The sequence below is a fragment of the Elaeis guineensis genome, chromosome 2 (assembly GCF_000442705.2).
Source record: "Elaeis guineensis isolate ETL-2024a chromosome 2, EG11, whole genome shotgun sequence".
Lineage (NCBI taxonomy): Eukaryota > Viridiplantae > Streptophyta > Magnoliopsida > Arecales > Arecaceae > Elaeis > Elaeis guineensis.
Genome location: NC_025994.2, coordinates 76948101 through 76965246, shown reverse-complemented (window position 1 = coordinate 76965246; position 17146 = coordinate 76948101). Strand labels below are relative to the sequence as shown.

Here is a 17146-nt window from a genome sequence, read left to right as displayed (position 1 = left end):
CCATGAGTTGACTCATGAGTCGACTCATGCACTTCAAACCTTCATAACTTCAAAAATATAAGTCCAAACACAATAAAATTTTTACCAATAGATTTCAAATCATTTGTTCTACAAATGGTACTATCAAATCAGGATTTTAGTAAAATTATGATTTTGCCCTTGAAGAGCATAAGGACTTTTTCATTTTAAAATTATTTGTATTCCTTCAATCTGCTTTGTGATCATCAAAATCAATCTAGGAGCAACATATATAAAGAGTAACTCTCTAAGATTTCTAGCTAAATTAATTTTTGGTTAAAGTTCTCTCTCTCCCCCTTCTCCATGCCTCCTCTCTTCTCTCTCTTCTCTTCCACATCCAAGAGTTGGGCGTTCTCTTTTTTCACATATGCTGCTTTGTCTTCAAGAGTGAAGATCGAGGAGAAGAAGAAAAAGGCTGCTGATTAAGGAGTTGATCCCGCAGTCCAGATCAAGGAGTTGATCAAAATGCTCAAGACTAAAATTTTTTTTTGGGAAGAAGAGTCTTCTACGAGAAAAAATCAGTTCGAGATTGATCCCGATGGATATCCGTAAAGGTCAGACATGTATGCGGCTCGAGCGTCTACGAATCTGTGATCATCAGAAATGATGAATATCTACCCGTACCAAGGTAATGAGATCTAATCTCATATTTATTTTTAAATTTCAGATTGTATATATATGTATTTTTTTTGAACTTGGGTAGGATTAGATTTGATCTTTTGCATGTGGGGTTAAAGAGTTTAACCCATTTTATTTTTCACTGCGTATTTCAAAAATTTTAAAATTTACACATGCTGCTTACCTAGTTTTTAATAGATTAGTATAATAACTAGCTGATTAATTGAGTGACAATAAAATATCATGGCCATACTATTAGTTAACTGTCACTTATAAGAATTATCTGACAACATTATATGGACCAAGTGGGAGAATGTTGGATACATTATTTTGTAGCCTACATATAGAGTTTTGTTATCAGATATTTTTGGGTGATATATAACTACCCACTAACACTAGTTATGTTTGAGGTAGTTTTTTTGATGGAAAGACACCATTGACATTTTAGTTATCTGATAAGGATCTTTAGCCTAGCCTATTAAAAAAGCCTATGAGATCTATCAGTAAATGGCTAATACAGAGTTATAAATTAGAAGACTCCTTCTACTTCAAGTTTCTTTGTGGATAAACTCTATATAAATACTTAAACAATAATGGTTGGAGATATGTATTGCTAACATTTTCGCTGCATAAGATTATTTTAGTTGAAATATTTTTTCACAAGACCTTGCATATTGAAAGTAATAGCTGCAATTTTTCATTACTAATGGCAATACAACAATAAATTGGAATGCTACTCAAGGGATTCATTATGACATATTAATCACCAAATCTGGACTGATTCTTGTTCAGTTTCAAAGCATTCTACGAGCAGATGCTATAGGTGTTCTTCTCTAGTAGATGTAGTTTTTTTTTACATTGTTCTTTTGTCTCTCTGTAGCTACTACTACTGTGACTCTTATGTGTCTTCCCATCTTTACCCAAAATAGAACTAAAAATATCAATTAAGGATAGGTTTTATTAAGTAATTATGGAATATTATGCAAACAGGAAACTATGAGAGGAAAAGGATGGCAGCATGTGAAAATCTTGCATTTAGCCTCATGGTTCAAAACACAATTGGACACAAGATATTCATGAAGTTTTATCCTATCTTTTTGCTTTTTGATATATCAAGCTTTATCATATCATATATATTTTTTATTAACTAATACATTTGGTAATGTTGAATGATTCAGTGCCAAATGCTCATCAGTTAAACTTGTCTCCCTACAAGCATGCATCATGTGTTGAGTTTATGAAAAGCACCATCTGGTGAAAAATCCTCATTCAATCTCATATGGCCATGCTCATGGACTTTTCGCATTACATATTAAAAATGTTGGAAGATATTGTTTCCAAATCCAAAAAACATATGCTTCTCGAGTTCCTTTCTTGACAGTATAGGTCGAGGACGATGGACTTATGATTAAAGAGGATAGTGAATTGCTCAAAAAAAATATAAGTCAATAGAATTATGGGGCTTAACTAATTATAAACTTGCAAGAAGAAGTCTAGGCTCGAATTTGGATTTCAGCACATGCACTTTCATAGTTTGAATATGAATTTGTATTTGATTCAACACACAAAAAAATATCTTGAATTAGGAGATCAAATTAATAAAGTATTTATCTAAATTGTAACAAGCTTAATCTAATTGTACATATCGTGATTTTTTTAAAAAAATTTTAAGCGAAAAAGTAATTATGGTAACACTAAATGGCATGTATATTGGTTATTGGAATTTGCTTGGATCCAATGATTTTACCTCAGCTAGTATCATAGATTTAATTAGAATTTCAAATACTTCAAAGTAAATGGTTTTGACTAGTGTATAGCATGAGCGGCTGTTGAGATAGAGACACTAGATTTGTATGCTTTTAAATAACTTTCTAGCTTTTACTTTTTGGCCTAGATCTATCATGCTAGTAGATTATGACATCCTACAAATCTCAGATTCATCCAAACATGAAATTTCTTCAGATCTACCACCATGACTATTGTTGGGGGGTCATATGTCATCCATGCTGAAGACACATGCTAGGGAGGACCCGTGACGAAGTATGTAAGATTGTCACCATAGTACCGATCGGAGATAAATGAGTACTATTATAGTGATAGATATATATTATCCTAGAATGGTGAAAAGCTATGCTGAAGTCATTCGGTATATAATGAAGCAGTGAAGATCTCACTTCGAACCTCACCGATCCTCACTCTTTAATTGGCAGACCTTGCCGTTTCCATTATAGCTGCCGATCCTAGCTTTCACTGCCAACCCTTACTTTGGTCGTCAATCCTAACTTCGGCCGCTAAGCGTGGCTTTGGCTGTCGATTTTAGCTTCAATTGTAGGTCCTTAGCCACTAGAATGGCATCCGGATATTGGATGCCAATCCTAGAATGGTCCTGACCCGAGCATTGTCTCTAACTAGAGGATCCTCGTCGATCCTTATCTCTAGCCACAGGCTGCATTCCCTTCAACTATTATTGGCTGCCATATTTGGAAAGATTAACCCTCTTGCAATCTCATCAAGTCACATCACTTACATCTGACCATGCCACTCTAATAGCTGGCTGTGTGCTAGGTGAGGATATGTCAAATCATGCTCCTCTAAGAGCAGTTGACAGAGTCTTGGATAAGGTGACGTTCGTCGCTAAAATCCAGACCAAACATCATAGAGTTGTACGATCAGAAAGGCCAGAACGGTCTTCCATCACTTTTCTCCCATGGCTCTCATCCCTTTATAAATAGAGATATAAAAGAGACCCTTCAAGTATGCACAATCATGCCCTCTCTCCCTTTCGCACTCTTTCTCATCTGTTCCAACTTTCTGACTTGTCCGTCGGAGGGTTTCCATTTGAGCCAATGTCGTTCAGGACTTATTTTTGTAGGTCTGTTGTGCCCGTAATTTTCGACCAACTTCAGCCACTTCGATCGGAGCTAGAAATCTACAGCAATAGATTAGCGTTAGAGAAGAGCCAACACAATCCATCTTTAAGGAGGAGCGAGAGGTCCACACCATGGCGCCGCACAAAGGAGCATCACCATTCCAATGCTGTCAACTCTGCTCGATGAAAAATTTTGCCAATCAACAGGCTTTGGTGATGCCTTCGGAGGCCCCACCCCCATTGGGAGTGGTGGTCAATGTGAAGCAGTTCAACTTGTTAGTCCAATAGGTCGAAATTTGGTTGCTGCTATCTAAATAATGTAGTGAAACAATCCCGCACTATAGGCCGCTCCACATCAGACAACTTTAGATCCCTTCGCAGGCCCTGAGTTGAGAGGATAGACTTGATAAAACCACCCCTGAGAGCTAGAGCGGAGGATCGATGATCCTCGAGTCCTCGCTCTGGACATGACTCCACCTCAGGCCAATCCCACTCATTGTATTTAGAAGCATATATTACCCAAGATGCGAAAATTGACTACAGACTTTAGAACATGAACCAACAGATTGAAGTCCTTTATAACCAGGCTCTGGTGTGAGACAATGGCTATAAAACCAATCCACCATTTAGCACCCAAATCATGTAAGATCCACTCCCCAGCTACTTCAAGATGTCATAGCTGGAGAGCTACGATGGGGTTACCGATCCCATAGACCACTTGGAGAACTTTAAAATCGTGATGCTTCTCTATAAAGCCGCCAATGCCACTCTATGCTGAGCCTTTTTATCTACTCTAAAAGGTGTGGCTTAGCATTGGTACTCGAGTCTGAAGCCCAAGACCATTCATTTGTTTGACCAGATGAGTCATTTGTTCATGATTCATTTCGTCAGCAATAGAAGATAGTGTAAAGGATCGGGATTGACTGATTAATATCAAGCAAAAGGAGAGTCGCTGCGATCCTACCTCAGCCATTTCAATGTAGCTATGCTAGACATTCGCAATCTGCATCAGCAAATCACCATGACTATCCTACAGGGTGGACTCCTGAAAAATGGTCTTCAATAGACCTACCCCCGTGACTTCACTGAGATGTTAGCTCGGATAGAGAAGTATGCATGGATGGATGAAGCTTTTGAGAATGAGCCCCCGACGAGTGCGAGCGTTGAAGAAAAGAAAGAAGAAGAAATTAAGAAGTCTCTGCTCAAGGACCATGGAAAGAATTGACGGTGCTCTCAATCTCCATCCAGACATTAGAGGTCTTGAATCTCTCCACAGAACCATTGGTAGAAGAGCCCCTTTTAGAGGGGGGCGATGTGCGTCTCCACCAAGAAAATTCACAAACTACACTCCGCTGACCACTCCCCAAACTCATGTGCTGAACAACTGCCCAGGATAAGGAGGATGAAAGCAAGACCGAGTTAGCATAATCTACATAGGTACTATCTCTACCACAGCCATGATATGAAGGAATGCATTCAACTCCAAGATGAGATTGAGTAGCTTGTTCACCGCAAGTACTTGGATAGGCTCATTAGGCATCGGTGTGAACAATGCGACAAATGGCAAAGAGAGCCCTAACAGCCTAAACCATGACAAGGAGAACCCTTTGAAGATCGGCCCCTAGTTGGAGTAATTAACATTATAACTAGGAGGCATCATGCCGGCGGGATAATGAGAATTGCCAAACCTTTCAAGAGGTGGAGAACTGAAGAGCCCATTGTTTTCATTGAAGAAGATGCACAAGGAGTTCAATTCTCGCATAACGATGCAGTGGTTATATCTCTTAACATAAAAAACTATGATGTACGCCACATATTAGTTGATAATGAAAGTTCAGCTGATGTATTATTTTATGAATCTTTCTCTAAAATGGACATACCTTCTAAGTAGCTAGGGTGACTAGACGCCCCCTATGTGGGGTTCATCAGTAACAGAATATCCATCGAAGGAGTTATTACCCTATAAGTGGTCGCTGGACGAGCCCTTCGATGATCCACAGATGGGTTGACTTCCTTTTAGTTCAGGCACCATCGGCTTACAATGCCATCATCGGACATCTCGGACTTAATGCGCTTCAAGCTATAGTATCTACATACTACTTGAAAATAAAGTTTCTAACTAAGTTTGGGGTTGGTGAGGTTCAGAGAGATTCGGCCCTGGCCTGACAGTGTTACACCATCGTGCTCCATGGTGTAAGACCTTTTGAGGTGTATCCGGCTGACAGATTGCACACCCATAATGACTAAAAAATATGGAGAACCGATGGAAGACCTCGAGATGATCCTACTGAATGATGGAAACAAGGAGCATATAATCCAGATTGGGTCAAACTTAGATCAAGTAACTAAAAAATGTCTCGTTTTTCTTCTTGCAGGAGAATGCAGACATATTCATCTGGACCCCAATCGATATGCTGGGCATCGATCCAATGATAATAACACATCGATTAGGCATTAAACCAACCTATCGATCTATCAAACAAAAAAAAGAGAAGCTTCGCATCTGAGCGACAAAAGATGATAGCCGAAGAAGTAGACAAACTGCTCGATGCTAACTTCATCCGAAAAATGACTTACCATGATTGGATCACAAATATGGTTCTTGTGAAGAAGGTGAATGACAAGTGATGCATCTGCATCGACTTTACTGATTAGAACAAAGTATGTCCAAAGAACAGCTATCCACTAACTCTAATCGATCAATTGGTAGATGCTACTTGGGGCATGAACTCTTTATCTTCATGGACACCTTCTTCGGATATAACCAAATTTGGATGGCGTTAGAAGATGCGGAGAAAACTATCTTTGTTACTAATCGAGGCCTCTTTTGTTATAGGATTATGCTCTTTGGCCTAAAAATACAGGTGTAACTTATCAGTGCCTCATGAACAAGATCTTCTAGGGCCAAATTGAGAGAAATATGGAAGTCTATATAGACAACATGCTTGTTAAAAGTAGGACCTCGCCAAACCCACATTGAAGACCTCGAAAAGACCTTCGTCATACCTTAAAAGTATTAAATGAAGCTAAACCTAGTGAAATATACTTTCGGAGTCACTTTGGATAAGTTTTTGAGATTTATGTTGTCAAGCCGAGGGATAAAAGCTAATACTAAAAAAAATCCGGGCTATATAAGAGATGAACTCATCAAGGATTGTAAAGGAGCTTCAGCACCTTATTGGTAGAGTGGCAGTAAGCTTAGCAATGGGTCAGGTTAGGTGCAGGTTTGGATCGATCTGAATCCAATCCGATATCCCAGCATTTTGATTCGAATCCGACTCGTGACCTGACGGGTCAACACTTTCTTTATCCATACCCTATTCGATCAGGTATCGGATTATCCGATCAGATATTCATCCCATCTAAATGAGATTTGTTAAATTAAGATAGAAGTATTGAACAATAGTCCACTATCACTTTTCAGCCCTCGAGACCTTAACCAAGCTTAAAGGCCATAAGATTCACATTTAATATAATTAGCCCACATTTAAATAATATATATACATAAGATCGGATTGGATAATGTGTAGGGGCGGCCACTACCTGAACTCAACCTGACCCGAGATATAAATTTATTGTGTTCGAGTCGGGTTAGGTCAAAACCCGATCAACATGTTGACCAACCCGATCCATTAGGGTCGGGTCAGATCAGGTATAATTATCAAGTCTAAGTGGCAGCACTGAATAGATTTATCTCCAGATTGGCCGAGTGATGCCTTCTTTTTTTTTGAGTCCTGAAGCAATCAAAGAATTTTCAATGGACCGAAGAATGCCAGCACACATTTGAGGAGTTGAAAAACTACCTCATCTTCTCGACCACTCCTCAGCAAGCCAAAGTCGGATGAAGAACTCTATGTATACCTGGCAGTCTCTCTAGTTGCCATAAGCATCGTACTAGTTCGGGAACAAGACAAGGTTTAGAAGCCCATTTATTATGTCAGTAGAACTCGTTATAATGTCGAGACTAGGTACATCGAGCTAGAGAAGCTTATCTTCACCCTCTTTATTGCAGTTCAAAGGCTTCATTCCTATTTCCAAGCACATGCTACTATAATCTTAACTGATCAATCACTAAAGATGGCCTTGCATCGGCCTGACACCTCCGGTCAATTGGCTAAGTGGGCAATTGAGTTTGTAGAGTTTGGAGTGGAGTTTAAACCTCGACCCTCTATTAAAGTCCAGATCTTGATGGACTTTAGCATAGAATATACCATCCTAGAGGACCAAGAAAGGCCCAAACTAGTCTAGGTTGAGACCAACCTGTTAAGCAAGGCTCCTCTGGAGAATCGGATGGATCTTGGGTGGTGCACATGGATGGATCATCCAGCTTTGTGGGATCAGGAGCATGCCTATTACTCCTTGGATTAGAAGGATTTGTTATGAAGTATGCCTTATGGTTCGACTTTCTAGCCACTAACAACGAGGCTGAATATGAAGCTCTCATCGCTGGACTGAGAATTGCAAAAGAGCTTGGAGTGCAGAAGTTGAGGATCTACACTGATTATCAACTGGTGATGGGATAAGTAAAGGAAGACTACAAAGCACGAGAGGAGAATATGAAGAAGTATGTCCAAAAGATGCCTTGGTGTTCACTAACTTTGACATTCAGTTGGTGTCCCAGTTAGAAAACTTGAGAGCTAATCTACTGTCTAAATTGGACACTTCAGTGCTAAAGGACCTATCCCGAAGATCATTCTTTAAAATTTTGAAGAAACCTAGTACTGAAGAATCTGTTTTCATCCTGCAGATTGATGACGAATCGAGTTAGGTGAACCCCTTCATCTACTTTCAACGGGATGAGACACTATCCCCAGATTCAAAAGAGGCATGAAAAATCAAATATTAAGCCCTTCGTTATGTCCTCCACGAAGGCAAGCTCTGCAAATGATCTTTCTCCCTTCCTCTCCTCATATGTCTTCACCCTTCTGAAGCAGGCTATACCATATGGGAAGTACATGTGGGTATATGTGAAAATTACTTGGGTGGTAGATTGTTGGTCTACAAGATACTTTGGCTAGGATACTACTGACCCACGATGCAACAAGATACAGCTAGCTTCACCTAGTGCTATGATTGATTCTAGCAGAACACTAACATCCAACACCAACTAGTCATTCTGCTAATCCCGATCAGCACCCCTTGGCCGTTTGTGCAATGGGAGATGGACATCTTGGAGCTTTTTTGATAGGCATCAGGCCAGAAAAAATTTTTGCTTATAGCTATCGACTACTTTACGAAGTGGATAGAAGCTGAACCTCTCACTAATATCATTGCAGTCAAAATAAAGGACTTTGTCTAGAAGTTTATCATTTGCCGTTTTGGTCTCCCACGGGTGTTGATCACAAATAATGGCTGCTAGTTCTCTGATTTTAGATTTGTCAAATTCTGTCAAAGCCTTGGCATATTTTATCACTTCACATCGGTAGGGCACCCATGGGTCAATGGAGAAGTTGAAGTTACTAATCACACCTTTTTGCAAGAATTAAAGATTAGGTTAGATCAAGCCAAAGGGTTGTGGGTGGATAAGCTCCATAATATGCTTTGAGCTAATTGAACCACCCAGAGGATGCTCACGGGGGAGACTCTTTTCAGCCATCCTTTTGAAATGAAAGCAGTCATCTTGATGGAATTTGGACTCCCATCTCTGTGGATCGAGAATTACGACGATCAAAATAATATAGAGTTGCTCCGAGTCAATTTAGATCTGCTTGAAGAAGTTCGAAAGAAGGCACAAGTGAGAATGATAGCCTACCAGCATAGGGTGGCATGATACTACAACTCTCACATCCAATGTAAGAAATTCAAAATCGATGATCTAGTCTTACGATGTGCCAAAGTATCGCAACCTATCGAACGAGAAAAGTTATCACCAAAATAGGAAGGCCCCTATCAGGTAGACGAAGTTATTAAATCTGGAACCTATCGTCTAATGCAATTGGATAAGACATCCTTACCTCAGCCATGGAATTGATAAAACCTTCGGATGTATTATGAATAATGTATTAATTATCTCTCAATAAAATGATCCTTTTTCAGGACACTGTCACTCTCCCCTCAATTTTTGATAAAGGCCTCGACAGTTGAGAAGCGTGGGGTCACTCAAAGAGGACCTTTGAAGGCCCCTCGTTCTTCAATGAGTAGAGGCTAAGAAGACCTCGGTTGATCGAGAAGCGAAGGATAACCCAAAGAGGACCCTTGAAGGCCCCTCTTCTTCAACGAGTAGAGGTTATGAAGACCTCGACTGATCAAGAAGTGAAGGCTAACTCAAAGAGGACCTCTGGGGGGCTAACCCAAAAGGATCTCCAGTACCCGCCAATCCAACCTACATGGGTTGAAAAGTACGGTGATCAAGAAGCAAGGGCTAACCTATTTAGGATCCTCAAAGATCCCTTGCTTTTCAACGAGTCGAGTGTCAAAAGACCTTAGTCGCATGGAAAAGGAAGGCTAACCCAAAGAAGACCTTCGGAGGACTAACCTAAAAGGATCATCAGGGCCCATCAACTCAAGCTGCATGAAGAATAAAGAACCTTCGGAAGGCTAATCTACAAGGACCTCCTTTCGAGGCTTATCAATCCCAATAGTATGGACCGAAGGTCTCAGAGACTAAGGGGTAATCTATGAGAACCCTCGAAAATCTCATATATCTCAATTAGCCATGCTTGGGGGCTTTGGCCCTTGGCCATCTCCAATACAAAGTCAAAAAATATAAAAGTTTAGGCCATCCAAGTAAATGAGCCAAAGAAAAGGAAAGGAACAGGTGAAACAAAAGACTTCAATTTAAAAATATTTCATTAATAAACTTGTTCAATTACAAAAGTAAAGTCACGAAAGATAAGTGACCAAAAAAATAATAAAAAATAAAATATACATATATCAACTACATAGGAGATCTGTCGAAGGCTGATGGAGCTTCGATGCATTGCAAACCTGGAGCATCCTCGATGAACAGACATTCAGAAGTGGTGTCACCAACATCAGGTATCTCGAGAAGGCTGACATCCACTTTGAGGAAGAGTTGGGTAACTTGAATATTGCATTGTCCAAAACCAACTTCAAAGGCTACAATGGATGCCTTCCTGGTTCGGAGGGTCGTCTCAAGTCAGATGATAGCAAGTAGGGACTTTTAGCACTTGATCTTGCCTTCGGCGAACCTCCCTGTTGCCACCCTATCTGCCAACTTGATCTGGAGATCCACCATCTCCGATCTCTCTTATGAACCAAAGGAGGTCGTCGTTAGCCTTTCGAAATAAAGCAAGTTCACTTTGAAGCTCGATGACTGTTGATCTCTCCTTATTGATCACTCGACTGAGATCATCGATCATCCCTTAAGTCGAACGAAGCTCATCTTGAAGTCAACTTATCCTATCAGTCAAACCCCACCTGACTTCTTCGACGATTCTGGATGATGCAATGGCGTATTTTAGCTCGGAGACCTTATCCTAGGTGTCTTGAAGCCCCTCTCGACAAAGAATGGCCTTTGCGATCGTGCCTCATCTGGCTTCACTCGCTACCCAGATGAGCTTGTCATACTTTTTAGTTCCATGAGATGCTCCTTGTGAGTTTGCTTGGAGCATACCCTCAAGCAGTTTATTTCTATTGAAGCCTTCTCACATTCCTCCTTCATTTTTGAGTTTTTATCCTGCTTCGGCTGCCTCCTTTTTGGCCTTCCCGATCTCTTTTTGAGGGCTTTGACTCGAGGCCGAATTGGCATGGCTATCATTACAAATGAGGGATCAAAGCAATATTTACATCGGCTAGATTGAGACAAACACATCATAATAACTACAAGTCAAAGAAGGAGGTAAAAAATTATTTTTTTTATTATTAATGTAAAGATGGTCATTATATCGATAGAAAAATAAAAAAAAGAAGTACAAAACTCAAATGTTAACAACCTCGGCCTGAGGATTGGTGGAGGAACTTGGGGTAGCTTCAGTAGGCTTCGACAGTGAGGAAGCTTGGTGGTGGTGGATGTTGGCACATCCCCTGGTGCTGGACCAGACCTTGGCCATTCTCTAACTATAGTAAGGTCAGGACCTGATCTTCCATGGCTCTTTCTTCTTCTTCTCCTCCATCTAGGAAGGCCAGGTCCAAGTCCGGGAAGCCTGTCGCTATCTTGCTATGGCAGTCATCTTGACCGACAGTGTAAGCTTCCTGATCAAACTCCACCTTCATTCAGGAGAATTCTTTCAACTCCCAAAAGGCTTCAACTACCAAACACCCGGCCTCAGAAATTTGGCTCTTTGCCTTCTTCTTGGCCTTTATGGCCTTGGCCTGGGCTGTTCGTCGCTTTTTCTTCTCTACGACCAGGTCGGTCTCGGCTTTTGCCTTGGTAGCTTTGACCTTGTCTAGCACCTCTTTTAGGCACTTAGCTTTGGCCTCAGTTGACTCAATCCTTGACCAAGCATTGGTCTCCATAGCTTCCATCTTCTTTTGAGCTTCGATGGTCTTTGACTCAGTGAGTTGATGAAGGTAGCGATGTGATGGCCTAGCTATATCTAAGAAAAGAAAGAGTCAACTATCAATAAAAAAAAGAAGAAGAAAAGAGAAGAAAAAGGACTCATCCAAATGAAGGAGGTCACAGCCTCCCTTTGTCATCTTCCGATGCTCTACTGCTCGATCCTATCCAGATCGGTGTCAAGGAGCATTCCTTCGATCGTGCAGTGAGTAGTCTTCCAATCCTCAAGGGTCGCATCCATGGGAAATGAGGATGCACCCTCTCTGCACCCGATAGATGCCTTGGTGGAGTTTGGGCTCGACTGATCAGCCTGAGCAGAGGTCCCCTCGATCAAGGGACAGAGAGAGCTATCGGCATCGGGGGATAAGATTGGATCGAGCTGATATAGCTCTCACCTAGGTGGAAGAAGCCAGAGGGAGCACCTCTCTTTGACCAACTTTGGAGGGCCTTTGTTTCTTCTGGGCCCTGGCAGCAGCTAATGAGGATGCCTTCTTCTTCTTCTGCACATTCTTCCTCTTTAGCACATCAAGCTCTTTGGGCCTCATATCTGCAACAAGCTGGAATAAGTCAAAAAAAAAAAGAGAGAGAAAAAAAGAAGATAAACATCAAAAAACTACTAAATGATTTTTGGGATCGGTCGGATTGAGACCGACATGAAAGAGGATCTACTCTGACAACAGTTCCTTTAGAGGAAGAATCTTATACCTCCATAAAATTTTAGAGCATTCTGTATTCTTTCTTTCCAATTTTGGGATCTGAAAAATAGAATTCCTCGATCGATCCTAGTAGAAAAATCTAAGACTCTCGATGGAAGGATCCGAAATGAACAAAAATCGATCTTTTCACCCATGAATTGAAGAAGGGGCCCCCTCTATCAAAGTAGGGACCCCTCTTGGAGGAGAGATATACCACAGGAGGAGAGATGTACCATCAATCTGTGGTACATCTCTTTATAGTATAGATGTTAGTTTTTGGTATCTCAAAATTTGATCCATAGCAGAAAAATCACAGGTTCCCACAGACCAGGCCTGCAAATGCATTGTAGCGCATGGCCCAGACATGCGAGATGTGTAGTCCACTGCATAGTCCAGGATAGCACAACGTGCAGTCCATGCATAGCAAGGCAGTCTTTGTCACAGTCTACATGATCTAGGTGCTGTGTTTTGCATGATCGAACGGTTAGGAAGGCGTGCGGGCTTGATTAGATGGTTTTTTGGATGCGATTTGTATCTAGAATCCTAATAGGACATGGTTTTAGAATTTTTTAAGGGGCCTAACGGCCTGTGGATAAGTGAGAACAGCTTAAAGCATGAGCAAAGAGGCTAGCAGCGGCCAAAAAGTCTTCTTGGGAGATTTTGAGAGCATTGTAAGGATTTTTTTGTGCTTCTTATTGAGAGAGATTTTGATATATGAGGGTTGAGAGGGTGTGATCTTCTCTTGTATTTATTTTTCCTCATAGTGAAGCTTGCATGCCCTGTGGAGGTAAATCTTGTACTAATTCACATATTTGATTGTATTTTTGTGCACTCTCTTCTTTCTTCCTATTGTGGTATCGACATCATTATCAGTGTTTGCGATCTTGGGTGGGGGGATCCGTATTCTGCACTCGTGAGGGATCCTTTCTAACAAGTGGTATCAGAGTATGCGGTTGTCCATATTATGGCGGTGTTGATCGAGATTGAAGAAGATGAAAAGAATATGTTCAATCAAGATAAAGATCAACTGGTATGATGGGAAGAGCAATTTCTTTCTATGGCAAGCGAGGGTGAAGGATGTGCTCATCCAACAAGGATTGATTGATGCTCTTTTGTGCGAAGAGAAACTGACTACTATGGAGAAGAAGGATTGGGGGCGGCTTCAGATGCAGGTGGTGAGTATGATCTACTTGTACATGATGGATGATGTGGTGATCTATTTACTTAGTGAGACTTTTCTAATGGTGATGTGGATGAAGCTCGAGGAGATGTACAAAGTGAAGTCACTCACCAATGCTCTCTTCCTTTGAAAGTAGTTCTATTAATTACGGATGAGTGAGGGGCAAAGCATGCAGGAATATCTCAGTAACTTTCAAAAGATTCTCACTGATCTCCTCAGCATTGGTGAGAAGATTAAGGAGAAAAATAGAGTATTGGTCTTGCTTTCATCGCTTCTCCTTTCTTTTGAGTCTTTGATGACTACTATTATTGTGGAAAAGAGCACCATCAAGATGAATGATGTCACTTTTGTACTTCTCTAGAATGAGATTCTCAAGCGAGAGAATCGAGCTTGGAGTTCAGATGGCGACTCAGCTTTGGTAGTGACTAAAGGTGGTGGTGGCAGCAAAGGATGAAACGATAAAGGATCGTAAGATGGACGGTTCAGATCTAAGTTGAGGAACTTCAGCAAGATCAGATGTTATTGGTACGATGAGTTGGAGTATTGAGTCAGAGATTGCTTATAGCTCAGAGATCGGATGAAAGTTACTATGGTGGCGATCCAAGATAGTGATACAGAAGAAAGTGATGATGTTCTTCTGGTATCTGATGAGATATCTACTTCTTCCCTACAGTGGATTTTAGATTCTACATTTTCACATTATGTTTGTTACAGAGAGAAACTGTTTGACTCTCTAGAGAGCAGTGAGGGTACTATTCATCTATCGAATGGATCGAGTTGTGCAATCAAGGGTATTGGGACTGTCAGCTTATAGACTAATGATGGAGCAGTGAAAAAATTAGGTGAGGTCTGATACATACCTAATTTCAGGAGTAATCTGATTTTACTGAGCAGATTAGATTTAAGTAGCTATAGATGGAGAGCTGATGATGGAATCCTGAAGATTTTGTATGACAGTAGGATTATGTTGAAGGAAAAGAGGTATAAAGGATACTAACTCTTGATAGGAAGCTCAGTGCGAGGTGGAGTTTCAGGAGTTAATGGGAGCTTAGAGTTAGGTGGAGCTCTAGGTATAGGTGGATTGGATGCGAGACGGGAGACTCGGAAAGATGACAAGTGACGTCGCAGGGTAAAGTTCTTATTGCTACAGGAGGCTACCCTGAGCAGATCTCAGGTCAGACAAATCTCAGCGTATGATGGAGATGGGATCGAGTGACCTGCTTCGACTTCTATGTTTACCCATCTTTGAGCAGTTAGGTATTTGCCCCAGGGTATGGGGGTGAGATTATTTAGAAGCTCTCAAAGTTATGTGGAGGCCAAATGTTGAGTCGAGATGGAGATTATTAGATTTTGATGCCTCGAAATTTAATCCATAGTAGAAAAGTCCATAGGTTCCTACAGACTAGGCCTGCAGACCCGACCCGTAGGCACTCGGCCCGCAAGCATGTGCGGCCAAGATGCATGAGATGGGTCCACATGTGGTGAGGCAATCTTTATCATGGTCTATACGATCCAAGTGCTGTGTTTTACACGATCGAATGGTCAGGAAGGCATGCAGACTTGATCAAGTGATTTTGGATGTGATTTGGGCCAAAAATCTTAATAGGACATAAATTTAGGATTTTTTAAGGGGCTTGATGGCTTGTGGGTTAGTGGGAGTGGCTAGGAGCGTGAGTAGAGAGGCTAGCAGTAGTTAAAGAGTCTCCTTGGGGGATTTTGAGAGCATTATAAGAATCTTTTTATGCTTCTTGTTGAGAGAGAGATTGATATATGAGTGTTGAGAGGGTGTAATCTCTTCTTATATTTATTTTATCTCATAGTGAAGCTTGCATGTCTTGTGGAGATAAGTATTGTGCTGATCCATGTATTTGATTATATTTTTGTGCATCTCTCTTCTTGCTTCCTATTGAGGTATCGACATCATCACTAGTATTTGCGATCTTGGGTGGGGGGATCCGTATTTCGCACTCGTGAGAAATCCTTCCCAACAGCAGAAGGATCAGAAGAGAGGAATTGATGGTTGGACTTCGATCAGGATGCAAATGGCAACCAAGTTGATGATGAAATGGAAGGAATTTGGAATGACGGAGCAAAGGAATATGTTGAAGAAGCGGAAGATTCTACAATGACGGGATGGATGGGCAACATAAGTCCGACACGAAATGCTTCTTTGTATAAGCCGATCTTATTAGGGGGAGGATCATCGATCCTACCACTAGGCCCAAGAGACTCCAACTCGTATGAAGAAGGAATCCTGTATTGAGCCTATATCAGACTCAGATCTCCTGAGTCCAACACGGATCCAGTGGTACCGGGCATGAAAGATGGTTCGACTTCGTATCTGACATCGAAACCAATAGGATTTTCCCCCGAAGAAGAGGAGGATCTGGAAGATCAACTCTCACCGGAGCCCTCAGAATCAGCCATGGAAGGGTGGAAAAAGGAAAAGGAGAGAGATGAAGGAATAAAGAAAATAGAGAGGGAGTCAAGAAGAACCGACAGAAAAAGGAGAGAAATCAAAAAATCTGTAGGGGAGCAAGGAAAACCACTATGATTGTGTGAGAAATGAGGATAGTTGTCCAGAGAAAGTCATCGTTGGAGGTCACCAGCAAACCAAGGATACTGAAGGAGACTGTCGGAGGAAGAGCTTCTAAAAAAGCTTGGAGAAAATCGAAAACTTGTTTAGGGGGAGAAAGAGAACTCTGGAAGCATAAGTTAGGAAGAGAATGTGATCCTTTTTTATGGCACAAAAATGTTAGTACGGTCCAAATATCGAATCCCCTTGATCCTCGGATGGTTGACAACTGACTCACCCTCATTGGCCTATAGAAGCCGACAGATGGCTCATTTATGGGCTATGCCTAAAATGAAGTGCACCATCCTTGAAGTCTCATAAAACTATCCCATTTTTCTCGATCATGATTAACCCTTGACATGACTCTTCCTTTCTTCGAAAAAGCACAGACGCATCATTGCAGTTGAGATAGGGGCATGTCATCGACAGCCATGGATCAATGTACTCCCTTCATCTGAACTCTCTATGATTCGAACTTGGGAGTAGGGGGCATGTGTTGGGGGGTGATATATCACCCATATCAAAGACACATGTCGAGGGGGACCTGTGATGAAGTATGCAAGGTCGTCGCCACAAACTGATCGGAGATAAATGAGTACAATCCCAGTAGTAGATATGTCATCTCAAAAATATAAAAAAACTACATTGAAGTCATTCGGTACATAATGAAGTAGTGAAGGATCTCACTTTGGACCTCATCGATCCTCACTCTTTAAATGACAGACTCTGCCAT

The 17146-nt window shown here is 41.2% G+C and overlaps 1 protein-coding gene across 1 annotated transcript in view; it reads right to left on the bottom strand.

Moving 5' to 3' along the window:
• Positions 1-10703, bottom strand: part of LOC105058280 (CSC1-like protein HYP1) — a 74228-nt gene extending 63525 nt beyond the window's left edge. The window contains exons 1-2 of the mRNA XM_073251144.1: positions 10646-10703; positions 10433-10528 (exon numbers count right to left, since the gene is read on the bottom strand). Coding sequence (XP_073107245.1) covers positions 10433-10528; positions 10646-10703 — 154 coding nt within the window. The remainder of the gene's footprint in view (positions 1-10432; positions 10529-10645) is intronic.
• Positions 10704-17146: the final 6443 nt, after the last annotated feature.